Source organism: Colobus angolensis, unplaced genomic scaffold, assembly GCF_000951035.1.
Source record: "Colobus angolensis palliatus isolate OR3802 unplaced genomic scaffold, Cang.pa_1.0 Scaffold264, whole genome shotgun sequence".
NCBI lineage: Eukaryota > Metazoa > Chordata > Mammalia > Primates > Cercopithecidae > Colobus > Colobus angolensis.
The window spans coordinates 960,249-974,120 of record NW_012115866.1 but is presented as its reverse complement, the minus strand read 5'-3'; the positions used below and the strand labels follow the sequence as shown (position 1 = coordinate 974,120).

The following is a 13,872-nucleotide window of genomic DNA, read 5'->3' as shown; positions in this document are numbered from 1 at the left end:
GTCTCAGAGCTCTAGGGAAATGGTGATCATTTTTCATGGGTTGCTAGTTTTTGTGAGCTTCTGGTTGGGTTGGTTTTAAGTTATCAGAGCAATAGAACTTCCCTGACAAATGAAAGTACTACCTATTGGAAGAGTGTCAGTGCTACTCAATATCTGGCTTGAGAATTGACACCATCTATGTCACCTGGGAGTTTGTTAAAAAGTGCAGATTCTTCAGACCCCACCCCAGATTTACTGAATCCAAATCTCTGGGGTCGGGGCCCTGCAGAGTGAGTTTTAACATCTTTCTGGGTGATTCTGATGCATGCAAACGTTTAAGAAGCACTGATCCACCTATCCTTTCCGGCTTTCATCCTTGGAGCCAAGACCCTCAATTTGGAGGAGGGGCAGCAATGTTCCCAGTAAATACCACATTTCCCTGCCTCCTCTGCAGCAAAGGGAGGCTGGCTCGGCTGCAAGGCACAGCCCCTTTGCCCATTGCTCTTCCTTCTGCTTCCTGCCTGAAATGTGGATGCGAGAATCAGTGCTTCAACAGCCATCTTAGCTCATGAGGCAGCCTCAGTGATGGAAACTGTGCACTCAAGATCAAAGAGTCTGAAGGCAGGAGTGTGCTCCCAGGGATCAAAAGGCAGCCACACCAGCCCTGGCTTTCCTTCCTCCAGATTCCCTTCATATGAGAGTAAAATAATTTCCACGATAATTAGGTGATACTGGGCTCTTTCTTTTCTTTATTACAGGTGGATGAGGGGTGAAAGGGAATTCTTTTTCCTAAACTGTAAACTTATTATAAATTGGTTTCTTTGAACTTTCAGTCGTATGCCACCCAACACAATCCCAGGTCATTTAGCACAGATGCCTCCTAGAAAAGCCAGATGTGGAAGTGGAGACACCTTTCCCAGGGCTACTGGGATTCTTACCCCACTCACCAATGTCCCTCTTGCATTCCTAGCCCCTATCTCTTCTTCCATGTAACAGTTTCTGTAAAACTGATTAGATAAAAATCGATTAGGTCTGTAGCAAACAGGCAAGTGCATCATTTCCCTTACCTAATTTATAAAGATAAAAAAATGGTACACTCCTCAAAGAAAAAAAAAAAAAAAAAGAGGAGCCACCACATTTGGAAATCCACAGCTGACAAGTAAAGTAGTAGCAATCTTTTTACAAACGAAAGGTGCATTTTGCGGATTGTAAGGTCATTGTCCTCAGTGTTTATGGCCAATTTAATATCCGTCTTGCCTACTCCCTGTAAGTGGAATGAGGTAGGAGGCAGAAACTGTGACCAGTTGTTTCATCAGTGTGTCCCCAGGACTTGGCACAGGGACTGGCCCACAGTCAGGGCTCAATAAGGATTTGCTGAATGAATGAATGAATGAATGGATGAATGAATGAATACTAATCTTTTTGTTTAAACTGATGCTTCCTCTCATTCTAGTAAAGCCACCAAGGGAATAGTCAATGAATGGTCTCAGGGAACAGAGAATGTGTGTCACATTGTCCCATTCCTCAAATTGCAGGCTTCCCCAGAATTGTCACAAGAGCATCACCTTAGGCCTTGTCACCCTCTCCTCACATTACATGTAACCTGGGCCACATCATTTAATCTCTTGAGGTCCCCATGATGCAAAACAAAAAGTTGAAGGAAGCAATTCTCGATGTTTCTCCCTGCTGATTCAATCAATTTAGGAATACAGAAGAGACCCTAGTGCCTGAAAATAATCTCTAACCCCAGTTCTTAAGGTTTTCTTACAGTTATTTTTATTATTTAGTTTTAATGAGCACAAGGTAGCAGGGAACGCTGGAGTTGGGGGTTATTTGTTACATAACTTCAGGATAAGGTACTACAGACTTCACAGATAGGCACACCTCTTTCACTAATTATTTTTAATAAAACAAAAGATCAAAAATCACTATCAGGAGATAACACAATACAGTTGGGACTACGGAAAGCAACTATCTCCAAGCTTGGCATCATAAAATACATCATCATGAGCTGTGAACAGATTTGTTAAACAAAGGAGAACCTCATCCTTTTAACCCTCCACAGTCGACATCGGGAGTCTCTTGGGGTAGAACATGAAATGAAAAAGAAGTGGATGGCCAGATGCTGTACATTGTCCCCCAGTGACCTGCCACAGAGACTATTTTTAAAGACGCATTTATCTCAGCAGGAGTGACAGCATTTAAGTAGCCAGGTACTCGTGCTAGACAATCCTTCATGAGAAAAGTCTGCAGAGCTTGGCTGCACTCTTTACAAAGGCCTGAGTGATAGATCAGATGGGAATTGCCCTTGATTGGTTAGGTGGCTGGTTTAAAGACCCGTAAAGATAATGCAGAAGTGACAGCTTGGAAACCAAATGGAGTTAGCCCCCAAATTATTGCAGCCACCCCAACACTCAAAAGTTAATCCGATTTTAAATTTACAAGATCCATCTTAACTAGAAATGCAGGCTCTAACTGTCCTGCAAATTCTTTAAGTGGTAGCTGTTCAATGAATTGTATTATCCCATTAAAGAATAATGTTTTAGATGTGGTAATCCCAGACTCACACAATTCTCTTTTATGAACCTAACCACTGCATTCATATGGAAGGTAAATTACAGCTATATTACATCAAGCCTTTCATTATTGACACAGCATTATGTTAGGTACCCCTATAAAACACTGAGAGAAAGATTAATACACAGTGGTATATATATTTGGAGGAATCAGGGTGTCCAGTCAGAGTCGATATGTCTTCTCTTCCTGTACAGAAAAAAAGGAAGGGGTGTAAATAAAAAGGTGAGGGTTGACAGAAGGAGAGTAAACATTTTAACCATTAAAACTGATCACAAATCGACAGTGGAAAGGCGTCATAAGATTTACCTCTACCAACCCGTTAATTGAGGAAAATTACAGAAAGATGTCCCGAAGCTATCATAGGACCTAAGCATTTCTCCAAAACTGAGAAAACACTCGATGCGCCATTATTATTCTGTTTGAAATTTTTGGAGATCTCTGACAGGGAAAATGTGGCACTTTGTAGCCATTGAGAGCATTGCAAATCAATTCAAAGAACTAGTTCTCGCAGGCTGATGTTCATTCGGCCTGGGCAGGTTCAAGTTCACCTCCACTGGCGGTTGTGCATAGCTCATTGTCCCCTCCATTGTCAGACACTTCTGATGTTGTTCCTCTTCCATGCAGTCAAGACTTCAGTCTATTGCTGACCTTCATCAGACAGGTTTGTCCTAGGCTCCTCCCCCAACTCACACCCCTGTTTATGTTCAAAGCTGGATTTCAGGAAAGAGTTCTCTTAAGCACTGAAGAAAGACATATTTGGCATCCACTACACTCCCTAACTCCCACTCCAATGGACTCTGTTTCAAAAACCCTGGACACATAGCATAGATTTTCTCATGAGACCCGACCATTCTAACAAATATGGATTGCATTTGCATTTTACCGCTAGAACAAACAAAAAGTATTTACACTTGGAAGAACTGTGGCTACACTTCCGCATCCCTCCCTCAGTCCCCATGTTGTTTGATTCTTGCCAGAAAGAGTACCAGAGGCCACCGAACACATCTCACGTTGTTTTGGGGTGAGTGGCAAAGTAAAATACCAGCACTGAAGATGGTAAGCTTGAGTTTCACAAGTCATCTGTGTAAGAGAGAGAAGTAACTACTCACTCCAACTGCACAAAGAAAGTACCTGGATTAAGTGGACTGGACAACGTGAGTTTGTTAAGTACATCCTCCCAGCAGAAAGTTAAATGGCTGTAAGAAATTGTGCTTGCATTTCATTTGATCAGACCTCATTTCCTGGGACCTCAAACACCAAGTTCTCCCAAAATATGGCCAAAATGCTGGCAATATTTGCAGATACCAGTTGTGGAAATTAAACCCAAATAAAGTTATATACAAACTTAGTTTACAGAATACCTAACCCATTCAATTTCTTTGAATAGAGCAAAACAGAAATAAATATCCTTCTTAAATGTATCACCTAATTATCATGGAAAGCCTAGGAGACTTAGGAGAAAAGTAGATCTCTACAGATGTTGCTCAAATATTTGGCTTTCCAGATCAGAGTATTCTCAATGCTACCATGCCAGTATTCGAGTGGAAAATATGATAGGTGATACTTTTAAATGCAAAAATATATGTATCCTGTACTTCCAGCCCAATCTTCATATAATGACTCTAACTTCCAGCCAAGTTGATTTGTTAAGTTGTTGGGCTCCAAGGAGCTTTATGGAGGAGCTTGGGTATTTCTTACCCTCTAATTCCTTTTGAAATGCAAGTAAGTCCTTGCACTTGACTTAGAGAAATGCTTACTCCTCGCATAGTGTGTGCACTCACTGGAGAATCCTCTCCCTGCCTTGGACTGGGAAGACCTGAAGTTAAACACGCAGCTCTGTGATTCTAAGGGTGGCTCAGGGCACCCCCAAAACAGTCACCTGAGTTACAAACATATTGACAGCTGAAGTGGGTCCTAAACTAGGGGTCACAAAGTCAACTTCTCCTCGCGTGTTATCCGAGGTGCCCTCTGGACCGTGATAGGCAGGAAGTGTGGATGCATTTTAGTGTCCTGGACAAGATTCTCTTGACCTTTCCTTTTCCCATACGTGGTTCACATCAGGACCTGTTCTCGAGTCTCTGGTAGTCGAAGGGCAATCAGGCCACCCCCAACCAGAGAAGCAGCAGCCAGAAGGATGGGGACCACTTTGGTTATCCCAACAAAAGAAGCAAATATGGTGTTTCCCAGGATGGCGCCAAATTTGCATAATCCATTGAGAATGCCAAAGGCTGTTGCTCTGTAAAAGAAGAGGAATGGAAATAATTCTGACATTCTGAACCTCATTAGATGAACAGGACTGGAATCTCTCTTTTCCTTATTGCAGGGGGAAGAGGGGTACAAGGGAATTTTTTTTTCCTAAATATAAAAATAACACATTCTCATTGTAGTCAAATTTGTAAATATAGAATAATATAAATATGCATGGATATCTAACCTCTTCACTGAGAGACAATCACCTCTGTTAACATTTTGAAGCATTTTCTCCAAGTGTTTTTCTTTTTTGTTTTTTTTTTTTTCAAAGATATCTATTTAAAAAATTTTTACAGGTACTACATGCTTACTATGGAAATCCTGAAAGGATGAAGAAGTATGCAAAGCAGAAAATGTAAGTGTTCCCCCTTTTAACATTCTCAACCCTCCTGAAGCAGAGACTGCCAGTTGCCCCCAAATAGCATTTCCCCAAATGTAGGACTACATTTCCCAGACTCATTTGCTGCTGAGAATGGCCATGTGACTCAGTTTTGGCCAATGGGATGTAAGTGAAAGTAGCAGCAGTTTCCAAGAAGCTTCCTTAAGGGACGTTGTGGGTGGGTCTTTTGCTCTGTTCCCCTTCATTCTTTTCCTTACCCTGCTTCATGATGGAACACAGATGGTTTCATTTTGGACCATGGTGAGTCCATGCAATGAAAAACAATGAGATAGAAAGAGCCTGCATCACCCACTCTAGACTTTTTCAGGAAAGAAAAAATGCAATGCTTAACCTTCTCAAGACCACAGCAATGTATTTGAGGTTTCTGTCAGCCACAGCAAAACCTAATCCTAATTATGATCTTTCAATCCCACTTTCCAGTGAGAACTACTGCTAATCATTTATTCTTTCATGACCTCATCTGTATGCAGAGGCAATATCCCCAATACTACCTCCCCCCGAGTGAAATAAAACGTTTCTTTCTCGTACCACAAGTTTATTAAGAAAGTGGGTATATTTTTGTACTTAAAACTCTTTCATTTTTGTCTATAACTGTACCACACTGTAGCTTTATCATCACCAATCCAGTCTTTTTCGTTTGTTTGTCTTAGTATTTTTGTTTTTGTATTTTCTTGGATCTTCTAACATATGTACTTTTTAAATTAAACTTTTTTCAAGTTCCCAGGGGGGGGGAAAAACTTGTTGAATTTTGAATGAACTCTTTTATGTTAGAAAAAAACTAAATACAATTTGACATTTTTGTAAGATTGAATCTTCTTATCCAAAATTAGGTATATCTTGTCTCTTAAATATATATACATTTATTTATCTATAATAAAAATATGCTAATTATGTGCTATTAATTATATATATTATCATAATTATATATAAATATATAATCCATAAATATATACATTTTCTGAGACAGGGTCTGTCTCTGTCACCCAGGCTGGTGTGCAGTGTTGTGATCCTAGCTCACTATAACCTTGAACCCCCAGGGCTCTAGCAGCTCTCCCCCTCAGCCTCCTGAGTAGTTAGGACTACAGGCACATGCCACTATGCCTGGCTAATTTTCTAATATATTTTGTAGAGATGGGATCTCACTATATTGCCCAGGCTGATCTCAAACTCCTGCCTTCAAGCAATCCTTTTGCCTCGGCCTCCCAAGTCACTGAGCTGGCATATATTTATCTTCTCTTATGTGTCTTTTTAAAATATCTCTTAGTAAAGCTTTATGGTTTTCTTCATTTAAGTGTTTCACTTGTCAAGTTGATCCCTAATTATTTTATGATGTCTGCTGCTATTAAATGGATTTGAATTGCATCTTTAACTTTTTCAATATATTTTAAAACCTATACATAATTTAGTTTTATTACTGACCACCTGACCAAATTGTCTTTTTCTCTCTAATAGTCTCATTAGTTAATTCTCTTAGGTTTCCTAGATGTAAAATCACATCATATTCAAATAATAATCATTTGTCCTCCTGTTATTTTGTGTAAAACTTAGCAGTTCTTTGACTCAAATGAGAGGGGCTCCAGATGTGACACATTGTGCTCTTCCTTAGTTATCTATATCCCAATATATCCTTAGTTATCTCTGTCGCCAATTTTGGAAATATCACTAAGGTTTTTGCAGAATTTAATTTACCCACCTTCCTTACCATTTCACATTCCTTTTTGAACACATGGCCTCTTATCTTCTCTCCTTAAAATTCACAATTTCCCCTCCATGAAGAAAAACAATTACTAAGTAATGACTTTCACCCTATGCCTTTAAACCAGGCCTCTTCCCATATATGACCTGTGCAAAATAAAAGTAACCCCTGGGCCTCCCTGCCACATTCTCTGCAGATTCCCTGGACTACATGCTGCCTCCTGAGTTTTATTTATCTCCCTGCCCCTGTGCTATTCCAGTTCTTCACTTTTTTGCCTTATCTCCCATTGGCAGGTCTGTTCTCTCTTGTGGATTACATGACACGTATGGTTTTGCCAACTTTTCACTCTTATTTCCTTCTCCTGGACATAGACTGCTCCCATCCTTTGCTTCTTGCTATCCTTCCAACCTTATCAAGCCCTAGCCTGCCAACTTTCAGGTCTATGCCATCCCCCATGCAGGAGAAGCTCAACGTAAGAGACGTTTGTTTCATGGAACAGCAGAAAGACCATGATGGCCATGCACAGCATGAGATGCAGGGAGCAGGTAGACTTCTGACCAAAGAAACCCAAACAAGTCCCTGAGGAAAGCCCGTGGAAGAACTGACCTCTGGTTGGTGGGATACAGCTCCACTGTGATCACATCCAGAGCATTCCAGGCCGCAATGCTTGTCCCACAGAACAGGCACTGCCAGCCGATCATCGCAGACTCGCTGTTGCCAAAAAACAGGAAGAAGCAGCAGACTGCAGAGATTAACATGGAGCCACCTGCAGAGGGAGTTCAAGGTCAAAAAGAAATATGAGGCCTGTGTCTTGCACAGGGCTATCACTCACAGTTCTCGTCTCATCTCCCGCCCTCACTGGTACACCTGAAGCCAAGGCTGCCTGAAGTATTAGGTTCATCCTCCACACAGAGAGAGCACAGCTGGAACCCTCCCATGGCACCCCAGCCATGGCATTAGAGCCCTCTGCGTGGGTCGGATCACCAGACTTAGGAAGGCTTCTGAAGTCACCACACTAAGGTGCTGCCCAGCTCAGAATGACGGGACAGGGCAGATAGGGGCATTTATTGAGAATCTATTATGTACCAGACATTGTTCTAGGTGCTTGAGCTATATCAGTATCAGCCAAAAAACAAAAACAAAACCTCAGTCTTGATTTGAAACCAGGATTTCAAAGAGATCTATGCCTCTTGTTCAATGCAGCAATATTCACAATAGTCAAAATATGGAGTCAACCTAAGTGGCCATCAACAGATGAGTGGATAAAGAAAATGTGGCTTTATGTGATACTATTCAGACATTAAAAAGAAAGGAATTCTGGCAGTCACAGTGGCTCACGCCTGTAATCCCAGTACTTCAGGAGGCCAAGGTGGGTGGATCACTTGAGGTCAGGAGTTCAAGACCAGCCTGACCAACATGGTGAAACCCTGTCTCTACGAAAAATACAAAAAGTAGCCAGACTCGGTGGTGCACACCTGTAATCCCAGCTACTTGGGAGGCTGAGGCATGAGAATTATTTGAAGCAGGGAGGCAGAGGTTGCAGTGAGCCGAGATGGTACCACTGCACTCCAACCTGGTGACAGAGCAAGATGCTGTCAAAAAAAGAGGCGAAAAAGAAGGAAAGAAGGAGGGAGGGAAGGAAGGAAGAAAAGAAGGAAGGAAAGAATGAAGGAAGGGAGACAGAGGAAGGTAGGAAAAGAAAAGAAAAAGAAAAGAAAAGAAAAGAGAAAGGAATTCTGCCATTCATGACAACATGGATGAACCTGGAAGGCAGGATGCTAGATACAGTCCATGGGGTAAGCCAGGCACAGAAACATCTGCATCATCTCACTTTTCGAGATCTACCACATAGCATGGTGACTACAGTTACTAACAATGTATTGTATATTTCAAAATTGCTGAGAGTAAATTTCAAATATTCTCACCACAAAACATATATATGTGTGGTGATGGATATGTTAATTAGCTTGACTTAATCATTCCACATCATATATATGCATCAAAATATCACATCGTACCCCATAAAAATACACAATTGTAATTTATCCATTGAAAATAAAAACATAATTTAAAAAAATCCATTCTCATGGAGCTTATAACCTGGTGAGAACACACCTGTACATGGGCTACTGAAGGGAAACCTGAAGAAAGACGGTGCTATTCTGAATTTACCCGAATCCCCACCAGAGATCTGACCTGCCCTTTTCAGCCCTACTCTATACTCTGTACTCTATACAGGTGCTCTGTGAACAATACCCTCTACCCACTAACCCCATGGACTTTCTTATCAGTTGAGAGGGGAAAGTGGCTGGAGTACCTCTTCCCAACTCCTCCCCTGGGGTAGAAGGCCCTTTCTGGCAATGGCTGCATCCCTCCAAGACCCCAGTTCCTCCCAGGTAGCTCTTGCTCCATGGTCCCAGCCCCCACGGAGCTCTGTGAGTGCAACTGCCCCTCCTTGTCCTCATAGCCATAGAGGTGGTAACTGCTTCTCACTTTTGCTAGTGTCTGGGTGCCTCACCTGCCTTATTTGTTTCCACAACCCTGCCCACACCTCTAAAAGTCCTATGAGTAAGGTTTCCTTACTAGAACTATCTGGGGTGAATCCCTTTTTCCCTCCAGGAATCTAAGTATGCAGTCCATGAGGTTAGCCTCCCAGGGCTCCCAGCAGGGTGGAGAAGTGCAGCTCAGATCTCTGGGGTGGGGATGGGAGTGAACAGAAAATGAGCAGCACAGCCCTTATAGAGCTAATAGGAGATCCCATCCAAAGAAGACTGTCAAATGCTGCCCAAATCCAGTCAGTTCAGCCCGGAGGAACTTGGTATGCAAGCTCCAAGTCCAAGGTGGATGCAGAGCATGGCAAAACAGGTTGCAGCCCAGGAGAGTGACTGGTGATGAGGTGGAAATAGGGTGAACAGAAAGGTGGGAAGGAAGCAGGTCTCAAACAACCAATCGGGACACAGGGCACGAGTGCCCCACCAGGCACCAGGACCCTGCAGGAGGAAGATATTCCAGTTGGCAAGAAGCCAGAGACCGACCTGGCCTCAATAAGAAACACCTCCCCAGGGATGGGCCTCAGCCCGGAGTGTCACCCTCAGACCTGGGGCTGCAAGACTAGTGCCAATCCTTGCTGATGAACTAGGAAATGATAACTGCGCAACTGGATCCTGCCCACTCTGGGAAGCGGTAGGGCTGTGAGCAGGTGCCTGGTAACCTTTTTCCAAAAGCTAGGAGAGAACTAGAACAAGGGAAACTGGCATGCCTAGGACCCCATGTGCTCTGAAGACAATACCCTCTACATCCATACATCCCTCAGAGGGGCCAGCCACAGGGCTTGGCTTACAGTAAATGCTGGCAAACACTTGATAACCACAAAACATGATCATCTGACAAATCAGCTAATACTCAGGGAGGCCTTCCCTGATCCTTCAACTCTGTTAGGTGTTCCTGCTATAAGTTCCCAGGGCCCAGTGTACTTCCATTTCTATAATTCTTATTCCTCTTGTAATTGGGAGGCCTGGGTGCAAATGCCAGCTTACGTACTACCTGTGTGACCATGAGTGAGTTGCTTCACCTTTCTGTGAGCTGTTTCACTGTCCCCATCTCTAAAATGTTGATTAAATTAGTGCCTACCTCATAGGGTCATCGTGAGGGTTCAATGCGTTAATATTGAACACATGTTCAACATTAATAATATTCAATAATAATAAGCATGTCATAGTGTTGAGGTAAATGAAATTTCTAGTTGAAGTCTGCCTCTCCCAACAGATCATTTGCACCATAAGCACGGGGATATTGTCTGTTTCAATTACTGTTGCATTCCCATTGCCTCCCACCCAGCCTTGAGAGAATAAGTACTGTATAAATAAATGTTACTGAATGAATAAATGAGTGGGTAACAGCCTAATCAGGAAAACTTCTACTCCACTGATAATAAGAAATGACTTGCACACTACAAAGAGCCCAGCAGATTAAACAGAACAAAAATGTGCTTGCAGATTTTCTAGCGGGGTTAGTCTGAGAGCTCGGGATAGGGCTATTTCAAAGTGGTTCTCCCACATCCCATATCCTAGTGAAATAGGTATTAATTGAGCACCTCATCTTTACCATGCACTGCCAATATTACAGTCGACCCACTGCACGTCAGGCCTTTTACTAAAGACTGGAGGGTAGAGAGACAAAGAAGGCCCTGTCTGAGCTCTTAACAAACTTGCCTCTAGCTCAGAAACAAAACAGAGACATTCACAAGAGAGTAGGCTATAAGGAATGATTAAATATTAGTTCTAGATCTCTCACTGGAGAGCATGCCTTTATTTAGCATTATAGGAATTGTTTTGATCTGTGATGTATTCACTATAAGAAGGGCTTCAGTGGTGAGGGAAAGGATGTCTGCTGTCTCACCATTCCGCCTGCCCCTGTGCCCAGCCACACCACCCCCACTCCACTTCCATGAGGGAGCATGTGGCAGGTCGTTAGGTGGTGGGACATTCTCCTCCACATGGGCACCCACCCCATCCTTATAACCCTGCCTCCCCCAAAACTTCCTCAGCTGTTTCATGAACAGACCAGAGACTCCACTGGTAAACTCTGGGACTCATAAGGCTGGTGACAAATGGCAGAAGTGTCACATGTCTGCTGTCATACCCCTATCTTATTGAGGCAAACAGAGGTATTATTTTAACAATGGAAATGGAAGCTCAAAGAAGCTCAAAGAAGTTGACTTGGGTCAACACATAAAGCTAATCTTGGCAGAGATGGAGCCACCTGACTCCCAGCCAAAGTTTTTTTAAGATGACAACCTGTAGTGTCTTCCGCTGAAAGCTTGGTGTTTGGAGCTAACCTAGGAAAGAGGCCATCTTCATCTGTTCTGGTCAGTTCAGCGGCATTGCTGAGTGTCAGCTCTACTGCAGGCACTGTGCTGGACACAGGGGTCACAGAAATGAGTAAGCCATTGTCCCTTCCTCCATAGGGCCTCAGGACTAACCAGGCACTCCCTCTAAGAGAGGAGAGCATGAAGTCTGCCGTACCTAAGAGATGACTCCACCCTCACCATGAGATTAAAAAGCTGAAGTCACAGGCACTTCTCATGCTCACCACGCTGAATATGCATGCTACTATTTATAATAGTGATATTCAGTACGAGCCAAATACCAGGAAAAGAATTCCTTTCCATGAAGACCTGATCAATTTCCTCTTCTCCAACAAAATGACTTTATGATTTATTTTGTCTCCTTCTGCACGTTGCTGCTAGGAATCTTCGTATTAACTTTCCTAATCAACGACCTCCCTAAGGCAGGTCCCTAATGGCATGTTTATTAATAACATGTTGTCCACTTCCCCACCCCTGGCCTTGACTCATATTCTAATGTACATTTTCCCTGGTCCTCAATGTGTACATTTTGCTTCTTGTTTACCATTCATAGCATGTGTTTCTGTAATAAATTGCTGCAAGTCCCAATGGAATGAGGCAAGGCATACATGAATATAGCTACCATTTTTGAGAACCTACAATGTGCCAAGTATTACAGGTACCTTATGTTCAATTCTCACAAAATCCTACCAGCTAGATGTGGAAATCATTCTCTTATAAATAAAGAAACTGAGGTCCAGAGAAGCCAAGGAACACATTCAAGGTCAAACAGCCTTTCGGTGATGTCTTCAACATGGCTCTGTCCAACTCCAAAGTCTAAAGTGGTATTGCTATTAAATAATAAAAGTAATACAGTTTACCTTCAACCATCAAACCATCATCCAGGACCATTTTATATATTTTTCTGACAATAATCTGATGAAGAGGCAGGGTGGATATTATTACTACCCTTATTGAAGTGCTAATAGATAAAATGACTGTCACAGAATTTCTCTGTCAGGAAATGAACAAAAATCCCTCGACTACACCAAAGATTCTTGACTATTTCCAAGGAGCTCTGGAGTTTTCTATAGGCACACATCCTTGGCTCTATAGCTCCATGTGTGATCTTACTTGTTGGGTTTATTGTGCAATAATTACTTAATAAAAGGGAAAATTTCCCTGTTTTAATACACTTGAAAGCCACTGCCCCAGCGTGTTGAAGCCCAAAAGTGACCCTGCTGACAACTCACCAATCATCTTGAGCCTTCCGATTCTATCCATGAGTAGGGCAGAAATGATGTTTCCGGGTAAGACAGACAGGCTGCCCAGGAAGCTGACGAGGTAAATCAGGAAGTCATTATCTTGCTCCAAGTCCATGTGGCAGCCCTCCTTCTGCTCCAGAAAGGTGGAGTTGATAAACCGACAGTTGATGAACTTATGCTCGTAGAGGTCTAGGGAGAGAAGGAAACCTTCGGTTCACGTAAGTGCAAGGGAGCTGGAGAGAGAAAGGCAGAGGCAGGGATGAAGTCTGCCCCCTCCTGTAGGCAGGCTGTGGTAGCCTTTGCCAGTCAGACAGCCTCAAAGTCAAGGTAATGTGTGGTCATGTCATCAAGGTATGGATGAATAGAGAAACTTTCAAAAATATAATGACCTGTTCAAGTTCCTAAAAGCAAGGGGGAATTAAACTAACACTGAGAGACTTAAAAATACATCCTCTCAGCCAGGTGTAGTGGCTCACATCTGTAATACAAGCACTTTAGGAGGCCGAGGTAGGAGGTTCACTTGAGCTCAGGAGTTCAGGACCAGCCTGGGCAACATAGTGAGATCTTATCTCTACAATAAATAAATAAATAAATAAATTTTTCTTTTAAATTAGCTAGGTGGGGTGGTATGTGCCTGTAGTCCCAGATACTCTGGCACCTGAGGCAGGAGGATCACTTGAGCCCAGGAGGTCAAGGCTACATTGAGCCTTGGTCATGCCACTGCACTCCAGCCTGGGCAAAAGAGGGAGACTTTGTCTTAAAAAAAAAAGAAAAGAGGCCGGGCGCGGTGGCTCAAGCTTGTAATCCCAGCACTTTGGGAGGCCGAGACGGGCGGATCACGAGGTCAGGAGATCGAGAC

At 42.8% G+C, this 13,872-nt stretch overlaps 1 protein-coding gene across 2 annotated transcripts in view; it reads right to left on the bottom strand.

Moving 5' to 3' along the window:
* Positions 1–1,732: 1,732 nt before the first annotated feature.
* The window catches only part of SV2B (synaptic vesicle glycoprotein 2B), a 192,222-nt gene continuing 180,082 nt past the window's right edge, over positions 1,733–13,872 (bottom strand). For both annotated transcript variants that reach the window (XM_011947396.1, XM_011947397.1), the window contains 3 exons: positions 13,002–13,202; positions 7,509–7,668; positions 1,733–4,792 (listed from right to left, as the gene is read on the bottom strand). In XM_011947396.1, the coding sequence (XP_011802786.1) occupies positions 4,609–4,792; positions 7,509–7,668; positions 13,002–13,202 (545 nt within the window). In that variant the 3' untranslated portion in view covers positions 1,733–4,608. The remainder of the gene's footprint in view (positions 4,793–7,508; positions 7,669–13,001; positions 13,203–13,872) is intronic.